Here is a 12,068-nt window from a genome sequence, read left to right as displayed (position 1 = left end):
TCAAATATTGCAATATAGAATGTGATGTGTGTCAAATAAATATTTCACGTATAAAAATGTAGCACAATTGTATACAGCGTATCTAGTTAAATAACATGTCCTTGTTATGTTCCTCAATCCTTCTGATATCCAGGATTTACATGGAGAATTTTCTTTTTGCGCTCAGAATGATATATCCATGTACACATCTACAACAGAAAAAAACAATAGCAATGTATTAAGAAACAAATACACATATCAAGTTTCTTTGCACATATTCACACATCATTGAGAATATGGTTTCCAAACATCTATCAAGATTGTTTTTAAATATGAACAAGGCAGTCTGAAAGACAGCTAAATCACCCGCCACTGGTATGGATAGTGAAAGGGTAAACCTTTGACCTTGAGCTGTGACCTTGACATTGAACTGACATGGCTAACCCATGAATTCTCCACATCGTCTAGATGAGATTATCATTTGACCCAAGCTTCATGAAAATCCTAAAAGAGGTTTAAGAGATACAGAGCTCAAACCTTTGACCTTGAGTTGTGACCTTGACCTTGCGTTAACATGGCTGACTCATGAGTTTTTGATGAGGTGATCATTTGACCCAAGTTTAATGTAGATCCTTCAAGTGGTTTAGGAGATACAGAGCGGACACAAAATGGAAGGCTCAAACCTTTGACCTTGAGTTGTGACCTTGACCTTGAGCCGACATGACTGACTCATGAGTTATGCACGTCATCTTGATGAGGTGATCATTTAATTTAAGTTTCATAATTATCCTTCAAGAGGTTTAAGAGATACTGAGCGGAAACGAAATGATAGCCTCAAACCTTTGACCTTGAGTTGTGACCTTGACCTCGAGCTGACATGGCTGACTTATGGGTTCTGCACATGATCTTGATGAGGTAATCATTTGATTCAAGTTTCATGATTATCCTTCAAGAAGCTTAGGAGATACAGAGCGGACACAAAATGGAAGGCTCAAACCTTTGACATTGAGTTGTGACCTTGACCTTAAACCGACATGGCTGACTTATAAGTTCTGCACATTGTCTTGGTGAGGTGATCATTTGATCCAAGTGTCATGAAAATCCTTCAAGGGGTTTAGGAGGTACAGAGCGGACACAAAATGTAACGGAAGGACGGAAGGACAGAAGGACGGACAGAGACCATTCCTATCCCCCCAACACACACACCACTTGTGGCGGGGAATTTATAAATTCAGCTGACGTTAAACATCCAATGTAATCACTAATCTTTCTGAAAAAAAAATGTTCCATTCAAACATGTTTTTAAAAATGTCTTTAACGTACATGTTTTTACAAATTTATTTATTAATTCAGATGATTTTGGATGTTCTAAGAAAGAATAAGTATAGATAGATAAGAAGCATCTAGGTCTGAGCATGTCTCACTCTTGTAATCATTAGATATTTGGCAGCTTACTGTCAGTATCATTCTAAATTAAACATTCTTTTCTGATCCTTAATATTCTAAAGAATACACATGTTAACAGTAACATCACTTTAATACATATTTGTTTGCTCTACGATCTCTCATGTTATATTCCCTTTTCATGTTGTTTCTTTCAACTATTATCCAAACTTTTATAGTTACGTATATTATAAACTGTGAACAGACAATAAACACGTAAGAAAAATAAACCCTGAATATATCTGACTTGAGTAGTATTACCCATTGACTTGACCACACAAAGCTCGTTTTAAAAAGAAGCTGGAAAAAGCAATGTTAGATGATACCAATGTTATGATGGAATTTTCTGTCCAATGTAATCTTAAAACGCAACAATCAAACTGTTTTACCAGTTTCACCCTTTATAATATATCCTATATCTTACATCACATTATGTACTTACAGATGCATAAGGCCACTAGTGTAGACATATATTTTAACTATAGTTATATTTCTTTTATAGACAATGGTACGTATGTACACAAATCTCTTTTGAAACATGTCACTGGACTTTATGCATAAAAAGAACTTGTTGCTATGAAAATTATGTCTTCTTACATAAAACTTTTTAAAACTCTTCCTTTATTATGACATAAATCTTTAGTAGCATAGTCAGACATTGTATAAGTTTACTAACCGTCCATCCGACCTTTCAGTCACAATAGCATAGAAATGCCAGGTAGAGCATAGACCGCGTATAGTAGCATATGTCGATGGATAGATATAAATAGCTTACTTTTTTAAATGCGTAATTGTGAAAATATCAGAATTTACATACGTTCATCTTCACTCTCGTCTCCTTCCTCTTCCTTAGTTGTAATGAACGATTTTAGGCACTCATGGATGAAAACATACTGATCCTTCAAAATACATATTTAATTTTTAGAAAACAAGATCATACTTTTGACTCAGTGCAAATTTACACATTGGTAAATAGGCCAGAAATTATGTATCAGCGTGCGAATGTCACTTTAGAAAGGTAAGATTTGGAATATATATTCATTGTTGTTACTATCTTTAACAACATAATCCGAATTCCGATGTTGCCCATCTTACTACCTGTGATGAACAGAAACGAGTCTGCTTTTTTTTATTTTGTTTACCTTCGTGCTTTAAATAGATCTTCTACATACAAACATATGTCTACATGATTTGATAAGGAATCCGTCTTCTCTAAAAAGTATGTCGACGCTCCCTAGCAACTACTTTTGTCCACTACATTTGCCAAATAATGTAGTCCTCCCAAAATTGCCAGAGTCATTCATACATGTACTTTGCTTATTTCAAAAGCTCTCAAACTGTACTTAACACCATGATATGTACTTGTAATGTAAGATTACAAAATACGAAACAAAGATAGGGTCAACTGTTACGCAAAAAAGTACGCTCTTACAGATTTACCAGAACTACAATTTTTCATACTTTTTGAATAAATACAATCCTTTGTTGCAAATCCGTTTTTCTTTACTACCTACCAATTCTTTACATGCAAGAACAATGACAGCAAAAATACATTGTCTTTACCACGGTTCCTCAATTAATCAACCTTATCGTGGTATCGGTACGGCGTAATTCATACATTGTTTATATTGTAATTCCATGACTCTAGGCCAAGAACGAATATTTCTTTTATGTTTAAGATATGTATCAGGTATGTCGTTATGTGTCTGAATCATGTTGAGTTTGTAGGTTTAAACATCAGACATCATATGTTGTAGCTTATAGTTCTCAGAATGCATGATGTCTGTTATGTTGTAACAATTTTCTTACCCCTGTCAGTGTCATACTAAGTCTTTGGTCCCTCATTTCTATATCAACCTCGTCGTGATCTCAGACTTGTTGTACTAATAAATTCCAGCCTCTGTCTACGCCATTATCAGCCTTTTTTTGAATGTTGAGGACAAGATTAAATATGCCGTTTTCATCGTTACCTCTTGTATATCATTACAATTAATCTTTACCCTGTTTGTACCATTTTCTGTCTGATTCTTCATTTCTAGGACAATGTTAAATATATCACTCTCTTTTGTCGTGGTCTCAAAATGCTGCTACACTATAACTTATACTTACCACTGGCGGTACTGTTAAGTTTGCTTTATGATCTCTGACATGTTGTTTCTCTGTCTACCATGTTCAATACGTTGATACTCTGTCTTTCATATTCGTTCCATAAATGAAAGTCATGCCTAAATGTATTAACCTTAAGGTTCTCTCTGATACATTGCTACAGTAAATCTAACCATTGTCTATATCGTATTCAGTCAATGATTTGTCATTTTTAGGACACGTTTGATATTTGGTATGTTGCTGATTCTTACCTCAGTCTATATACCAAACCTTAAAATGATCAGTTATGTTTTGTTACAAGTTATTTGTACCTCTGTCTGTACCAAATTGAGCCTCTGATGAGTCTTTTCTATGACTAGTTTGAAACAGCGAGAACTCTGATATATTGCTACAAGCTATCCTCACCTCTGTCTGTATCGTGTTCAGCATGTTTCTAATCACTTTAAGACAAGATTGCATAATCATCCTCATTTTGATATTTCATTTTACCTGGGTCTTTACCATGCTTATGCTATCGTTTCACATTTGAAAGACAAGATTGAATGTGTCAACCTAATAATGATCTCTGATATAATGAAACAGCAGCCTTATCTCTTTCTGTAAAATGCAAATAGGGCAAGACTGAATATATCGACTTTGTAATGATATCTGAGATATGGAGGTCAGTAATTTTTACCTCAGTTTGTACCATATTGAGTCTATGGTTCCTCATTTCTAAGACAAGACTGAATATGTCAACCTCGTCGTGATCTCTGATATGTTGCAACAAGTAATCAACAGCTATATATGTCCCTGTACGGCCTACACCGGCACTGTAATATACAACAAAGCTGATGAATTAGTAAATTTAGAATTGATTACGCTATGACCTACTATTATCTATTTCATGTATTGTTATACAATATGTATACTCTATCAAGTCGAAGTTAGGCGTCACTGTGGAAATTTGAACGATCAGATAACTTATATTATTGTCTTCCTTATCAAATATGTAAAAATGTTGAGCGTGTACGATAGTCATTCATTATGATAAAACCTGTAATTTCATTAAAAAGTTGAGGTCTTAATTTGCATTTATGAATAACCAATATTTGACGAGTTTAAGCAATTTCTAAAGATAAGTACTTAGAGACGTGTCGTCTTATGTCCGGAGACTAAGAAAATGAGTGTGTCCTTGACCTCAAAGCCCTCGCCTTTTCAAGGTTACCAGTGTGGCTGTATAACATGTGCAGAGTTAAGTTTATATAAATATCAGGCCTCTAGCTATTATGACTTCAGATAAGAAGACATTCAAATTTATATATCAGCCAATATTATGTACATGTCATTTTTTGAAAATATGACAACAATTTGAACAATAACGCTAGACAATCAAACCCTGATATCACACGCCAACTATGCAAGAAACATTATGTGTTAAATTGTTTCAAAATAAAACCTGCTGTTTCTGATAACATTTATGAAGTTTCTTATACACCGTAATGTATTTACATGGAGGCCATGTTTTATGACAAATCATGCAAGCACCATTTGCGTGCAATTATTTCAAAATCGGGAAAGCAGTTTCATACAAGATTTCTTTTTATGTTTCTACTATATATATATAGGAGAAGTGACCACCAACTCTGGCGGCCATGTTTTTGACGAATCAAAGTAATTTGTGATCTAAAAAGCGTACCATGAGCAATTTGTGCTCAGGTCAGCTGGAAAAGCAATGAGCATGGACACACTATCCCCCGAGTGCAAGTTATATTTTACATTACTTCCTTTTTCTGAAGAAATTTGGTAAAAGTATGCGCAATTACACTCATAGGTATGTTTCATATATCAAGTGGCAATTGTTTATAGCAAGCATCCTTTAAAGGCAAAGAAAATCTCCTATATAAGTGACCCCTCCTTCACCCGACCCCTAACTGCAAGACCTCTTAATCTCCAATGAAGAGGATCATGTCTGGTCCAGTCTGATAAGAGTCCATAAAACCCCTGTAGACTGTAGAGGATCATAACATTTTATTGATTGTTGAGTAATGTCTTGACAAATGGAATTGTAACTTTTACAGCAATGCAATTCTCATCCATTTAGAAAACTCTTACCTTTATTTAATAAAAACAAACAAACAAACAAACAGCATATAATTAAAATGTATTTAAAAATGAATAACAGAAATGACAAGTATCTTTTATAAGATTATTATGATCTTTTATCTAAGTAACAAAATAATCAGAAAAAAGATCATTGCTGCATTTTATTGGAAATAAAAGAAGCGTTCAGTTGCATTTTTAATAAATATTATCGCAATAAAACTTGATTTTATTAAAAAATAAAAATACTGCTGTATTTTATCACTTTGTTTGTATAGCCCTTATTTAATCAGGCTTTCTATAAAGGCGAGACCTGGTTTGCTATAAAGGTAAGAAATATCAGATGCAATCTATGTACTGCACAGAAGCTATATAGTAGCTTATTATAAGCAGAAGCTAGTCTATCAATGGTCCAGTCTAATATATTGGCCCCCACCGCAAAACGCAGACATTATCATCACCATAGGCCATATACCTTGCATAACAGAAACAGTGTCTAAACTATCTGCAAGTTTTACATTACGGCTACTTTATAAAACGAGTTAATATTTCTGCATATCATGACGCAAAAAGTATCAGTTACCTGCAGTGCACTACCGTCGGCCCAGAAGTTGTATTTCTTTCTCGATCTATATACTGTCGCACAGCTTTTACAAATTCTAGCAATAATTCTGGAGTTTCGGGACAACCAATATCCGGCCACTTTAGATAATTAAAATGCCTGACCATTTTCCGTTCCTCTTTCTAACATGCAAAGATGAATGTACATAGTTCACATTAAAAGAAGTAATAAGTACGTACACTTTAAAATGGTGCTAAGATTAAACGCGCTATGCGTTTCAGACACAAATACATGTTTTTCTGGATATGAACACGGACATTATAGGTAAATAAAAGTGTTTAGTTTTCACTAGTATTCATCGGAGGTATCTACAAAACAAATAAGATTCAAGCATGCACCTGAACGAAGACTGATACATTTTCTGTCATGCAGTTTACCTGCAATGTAACGATCCTTTAGGAAAAGACAGCCTATAGTGTCGAACCATTAGGGTGAAGTTTAGAACAAACCAGCGTTTATCTGGGCCGCTGACACCGTACCAGAAAGAAATGACTCTGTCCATGTTATATACTACCACTAGGTATTCTATTAGAACCGTGGTCATGAACAGGAATGTGCATTTCAGTTGTGCATTTCTCCCCTAAAACGCACAGTTCTAGCATATTGAACAAGAGATAATTTATCTTCCATCGAGCACCAGTCACATTGTTTCAATATCTTATATTGCATAGATAAACAACATATTTTACGCTTTCGTCAACGTCACAGAAAAAAGAACTTACGTGAACTTCCCTAATGAATATTCGGTCGACAGGTCACAGCAGTGTGCACATGTTAGGCGAAATGTAAACCAACAAATACAGAATGCAAAATATACACAATATTTTACAATAAACTCGAAATGATGAAAGAAATTCATCTTAGATATGATTTTGAATTTGAAGTCATACATTGGGGTACATCTGTTCTGTTTATTTAATTTATTAAGCTAAATTTGCACATTTATGCTGCATATACACATTTTAGCGTAAATGTGTGGTTAAACGACGACTATAATACATTTTCACATCAGCCAATCAGAATGGTTTTGTAATCTAGTCCGGAATTTCACCAGGGAAGGTCAACTAAGTTTTTGTGCAACGTTGAAAAACTAGAAACTACGCGTTGTTCCTCTAAGATAAGAAATGCTGAAGAAATAGCTACAAAATGAAAGATAAATTACGACTTTTTCGATATGCATAATACACATTTACCGAACTGCTTGTTTAAGATACGAGTTGCGAGATTGAAATGGGTTAGTACATTTTCCAGTTCATGACCATGGTTCTTATAGAATACCTAGGGGTAGGGTATAATATATACAGAGGCATTTTGTTTCCGGTCTGCTGTCATTGGTCTTGGCACCCAAAGTCCGGCCATTGTTGAAAATGGAAATGTTTAATTTTCTTCACTTTAGTGTCCTGTAGAATATATATCTAAAGATTTGAGCAGGAAAGACCCAAAGTTGCAATATAATAGAATTACACTGGAAGTCGATGTAGAAGAATTTTGGCTTAGTTATTTATGGATATCATTTAACAGCATATTTTCATTTTTAGAATTTGATGTATTATAAAATTCTTGCTAGTGTGGATGTAGTGCATACAGGTAGACAAGGTCAAGTTTCAAAATTTCAATGCCTATGTTAAATAAGTAAAGTATGTAAAATGCAAATGTTATCCAAGTATGATAATACAAACATTTCTTCAACGATCAGCTGATATCTGTAGTATCATTTTATATCAATAATGTTTGAGATGATAACTCAATACAACTTTTTATTTTGTAGAGCTGATTCTAGGCAGTTTCTATCTACATGTTACATACAAATTGAAGATTCGAAGGTACATAGGTCCTAAACATAGTTCTCATTAGAGTAAATTCTAACTTAATTAACATGTCAGATAATGACGCAATGAACAGTAGTAAGGACAGGAACATGCCTAACGTGCTTTTACACTTTGCCCCATGCCATAAAGTTTTCATTTCTTGCATAACCATACATTTTTATGCAGAGTTTTTGGATGACACAATACCTTTCACTGACTACAATTAGATATTATATATTTTGATTTTATGGTTTGTAATTAAACTAAATCAAACATACTAACTATTAAAATAACACGGTAGATTCAGATTCAACCTCAATCTTAGACACATAAACAAACATCACACGTTTGACGAAGGTTGTAATGTAAATACTCAAACACACCATCGGAAGAAGCGTAAAGAAACTTCGTAAACTTACCATTTTCACTTCAAATAGCTTGATTATATAGTCTGACAGATTAGATTCTGACTGAAGAGACACAATCAAATCACCGTAGAACAGAGGTTCCCCACGATCCGGCCAGTACTTATCACACTTCTGCTGAAATTATTTCAACATGTACTTAAGAAGTAGAATTACTTCAATTTGAAACAAAAGGATCAACACAAACCTCACCAAAATCAACAAATGGGTATTGTGACAATTGGTTAATGTGAAAATATTTTTGCTGGTTGACAGTATCTTATTTCCATTAAACATATGCATAATTTGCAATATAACTGTAATCGACGGCTTGCACATTCAACGTTATTGCTCAAATATTTGAAATTTACATGATCAAAGTGGTATGCCCATTCTTGTGAGTTGTATTTAGGTCCCGCATGTGACCTTGATATTTGATGAACATATCTGTGTCTCTCGTTCGACATACCGTCTGTTCATGCGTAATGGTTGTGATACATATAGCAGTTGAAGTAAAGGCACGAAGTAGTTGGTCGAATTAACAATATAAAGCACTAAAACTATGATGGTCAGTGTTATTTTTTCATATCTTTCTCTGGGACCAGAACAAACATGAGCAATGCATCCTCTTTTGACAAAATGATTTGTTTAAATTTCAAACTTACACGTCCTTTTTCCACAAGTTTTGTCAACATTACAATTGTATCTACGTTTTGCTCCCATATCATTCGCCAGAAATCATTAAAGGTTGTTTGCATAGCATCTTGGGTTGCAATATAGTCTCTTTGAGAAGAAGGTCCCTTAAAGATAATTATATACTTGATGAAAGCGTTATAGTTAAAAGAAAAAAAGACATATCTTGATTTCAAAAATAACCAAACCTTTATTTAAAGAGTAATCTCCTAATAAAGGAATGTTTGACTTTGTATGTACCTTTTGATACAGAACAAGATACAAACTGATGGTATAATGAAACATTATCACAAATTGACATGTACATGTATCAATAAAGTAAAACTATATACAGGAATGTAGTTTGCGTTGATGTAGTCAGATCCTTTCATGTGATTAGATTTTCGTAGTTTTACTCTGGAGTGATCAACTGAAATGGAAGAAGGAAAGGTAATATTAAAACGGTGATTGAATGACCTTACATATAACAAGTACATAGCACTGCTAAAATATTTTTGTTCTGTGAATTTCTTATGTATTTGAAAATAGTTTGTTTTGTCTAACAACAAAAACTTCAATGGACTGTCAAAAGTTATAATCTAAAGGTATCGTTAATATTTTTCTAGACAAAACACATGACGTTTTACACAAACAGAATTTATATGAATGGAAACATTGCCGGAAACATGATAAAATACCTTCATTAAAGTACTCACAAGGAAGAATATTTGAATATCTGTTTTTAGGTCTGCAGCACTGCTGCTCAGCTGCCTTCATTGCATGATTCGGACTTTTTTCTTTCAGCAACTTTAAGTATAATAAACAGTTTTTAAAACAGTCAAAAACCAGGACATAATACCAAGACGACAACGCATAACCGAAATAGTTTTCGTAAGATAACTGTTGTTCTTGTATTTATTCTAACAAAAAATCATAATATTCTTGTAAAAATATTACTTTTTTCACTGGATTCGCCATTGTAATAACGGGAGATAAAACAGAAAAAAAAAAAACAACTGACATGCTGTTAATACATGGTTTTGATTTTTAAAATTCTGATGCAGTGCAAGATATTCATTCTTGTGTCGTTGTTAACTCTGGTAGGATACAATTCGTCTATAATTGTGCACGTATCGAATTGCAGCAATTTCTGCATTGTTTATTTCATTAATCATATCAACATGATCAACGTTTTTTGATAGTATTAATCGGTCTTTTTCTAACACCACAAAAAAATCATATAGATCTTGTAAGCAAGTGTACACATTTAAAAAAAACAAGGTTCATACTCATAGTTTTTGCCAAGTTTGAACAGAATCAGAATAGATTTAGCTTGCCACAAAGGATGGGCAAACTCGGTGAAAATACTTCGGAAAAAGAAGTTGAAGTTCTCTGCAAAATGGAAAGTGGGAGTAGTAATATACGTTTATTAGGCATTCAAATATAGAATTTCTGTCTACTTTCGTGTTGTTCTCAACAATATATATTATAAAGCACACTGCTCTATGAAATATTTAAATCCATAATCAAAATTCACTTGGAGAGCGGTAAGCAAACAAATACAAGAAGTTTAATTAACAAACCTTATATGCATCTGTGAAAAGCAGATCCGAATCCTTGTGCATCTTTTCAACAGCGGCAGAAAAATCACTTAGCTTGATCGGTCCTTGCCTGAAAAATAATACAAGTAGGCTTCTTTTAAAAAAGAAACATAGGAGAGGTCCAGTGTAGCTCCTTTTAAAGTTATATCAGAGACATAGATAACAATGGTTATCTCTGTCTCTGGTTGTATGATAGGTTGTGCTATAGACGAAAAACAGTTTCCTTGTTCCAGGTCACTGTGACCTATTAGGGGTCATAGTCACTGTGACCATGACCTAATGTGCTCAAAACCAATAAGTCATCCTCAGGTTATGATCAACCTCCGCCAATCAAAGGACTGTAGGCCCAAGCATTTCCTAGTTACTGAATTTCATTTAAAAATGTTCAAAAGCTACCACTGCAATGATTGTACACTGAACTTGACCCTGGTGAAAGCTGCCAAATTAGCATCTTACCATTTTTGCGAGAACCTCACCGGACAGGCTTATTTGTCAACTGCCCCGTTCGTTTGGCCCAAGAGAATAGCTTCCGAAGTTTTAGAAAAGCTCAGAAGAAAATCCCAATCGAAAGGACGTCTGTCGGAAGTGAAAAAATATATCATTCTCTTTTTTAAATGTATTTTTCAGAGATTTTTTATTATTAATGTGCTATTTGAAAAAGAAATTCTAAACACTTTATTTGTTATTCTAGTTTATTACTCAGTTTGTAAGGTTTATATGTTGAATTGCCGCCTTGTTTTGATCACGTGATTAACCTCTCCGACTATCGAGTGGAAGACATAGAAGCTCAGAAGAACTCTTCTTATTCCGGCAGATCTTCTGAATGGGGCAAACGAACCCACCAGTTGAACAATAAATTCATTTAATTGAACGAAATACATTTTAGCGTGATTCAATTAATATGGACGTCTATCAATACTGCGAACAAAGAGTAGTAAATAAATATCTATATATTTTTTAGTTAATAACTGAACTGTTTCCAACTTTTGTAACAATAGTATTACACTATATTTCTTTATTTTAAATGAACAATTATTTTCGTCTAAGAGGATTTCAAAACTTACTTGTGCGCAAGCGCATTGGGCCATTTTAGACTGGCTCACCGTAATTTGAGCTAGAAAGTGAAATCCAATGCCGTAAAATTAGTACATTAGTCTAAATCCTCCTAGTCGGAAAGCCAGCACTATGGAGAGGTCTTGATAGACCTCTCCAATTAGTTAAATGAAAATGGTAGTACAAATCAAAATCATGCTTTTTGTGACACCACCTGCATCAACCAGAGCTCCACATGGGAATATATGATACAGATGTTTTGTTTAAAAGTTGTATATTAATTGGTGCTGACAAATAT

At 33.9% G+C, this 12,068-nt stretch overlaps 1 protein-coding gene across 1 annotated transcript; it reads right to left on the bottom strand.

Moving 5' to 3' along the window:
- Window positions 1-2,231: 2,231 nt before the first annotated feature.
- LOC123551507 (receptor-type tyrosine-protein phosphatase O-like) lies at window positions 2,232-11,459 on the bottom strand. Its single transcript, XM_053542147.1, has 8 exons — window positions 10,700-11,459; window positions 9,833-9,923; window positions 9,470-9,546; window positions 9,110-9,244; window positions 8,460-8,582; window positions 6,194-6,354; window positions 4,205-4,340; window positions 2,232-2,321 (listed from the first exon to the last, which is right to left on the bottom strand). Exons 1-8 carry the CDS (start codon window positions 10,739-10,741, stop codon window positions 2,232-2,234), a joined length of 855 nt encoding a protein of 284 aa, XP_053398122.1. The 5' UTR covers window positions 10,742-11,459.
- Window positions 11,460-12,068: the final 609 nt, after the last annotated feature.

The sequence above is a fragment of the Mercenaria mercenaria genome, chromosome 4 (assembly GCF_021730395.1).
Source record: "Mercenaria mercenaria strain notata chromosome 4, MADL_Memer_1, whole genome shotgun sequence".
NCBI lineage: Eukaryota > Metazoa > Mollusca > Bivalvia > Venerida > Veneridae > Mercenaria > Mercenaria mercenaria.
Note: the sequence above shows the minus strand (reverse complement) of the source record. Positions and strands in the feature narration are given on the sequence as shown.

Coding starts and splice junctions, on each gene's coding strand:
- LOC123551507 (XM_053542147.1), bottom strand. CDS start 10,741: ATGCACAAGGATTCGGATCTGCTTTTCACAGATGCATATAAG. Junction 9,547..9,832: donor ATATTCAAATATTCTTCCTT/GTGAGTACTTTA, acceptor CTTCCATTTCAG/TTGATCACTCCAGAGTAAAA. Junction 8,583..9,109: donor AACTTGTGGAAAAAGGACGT/GTAAGTTTGAAA, acceptor AAATAATTTCAG/CAGAAGTGTGATAAGTACTG.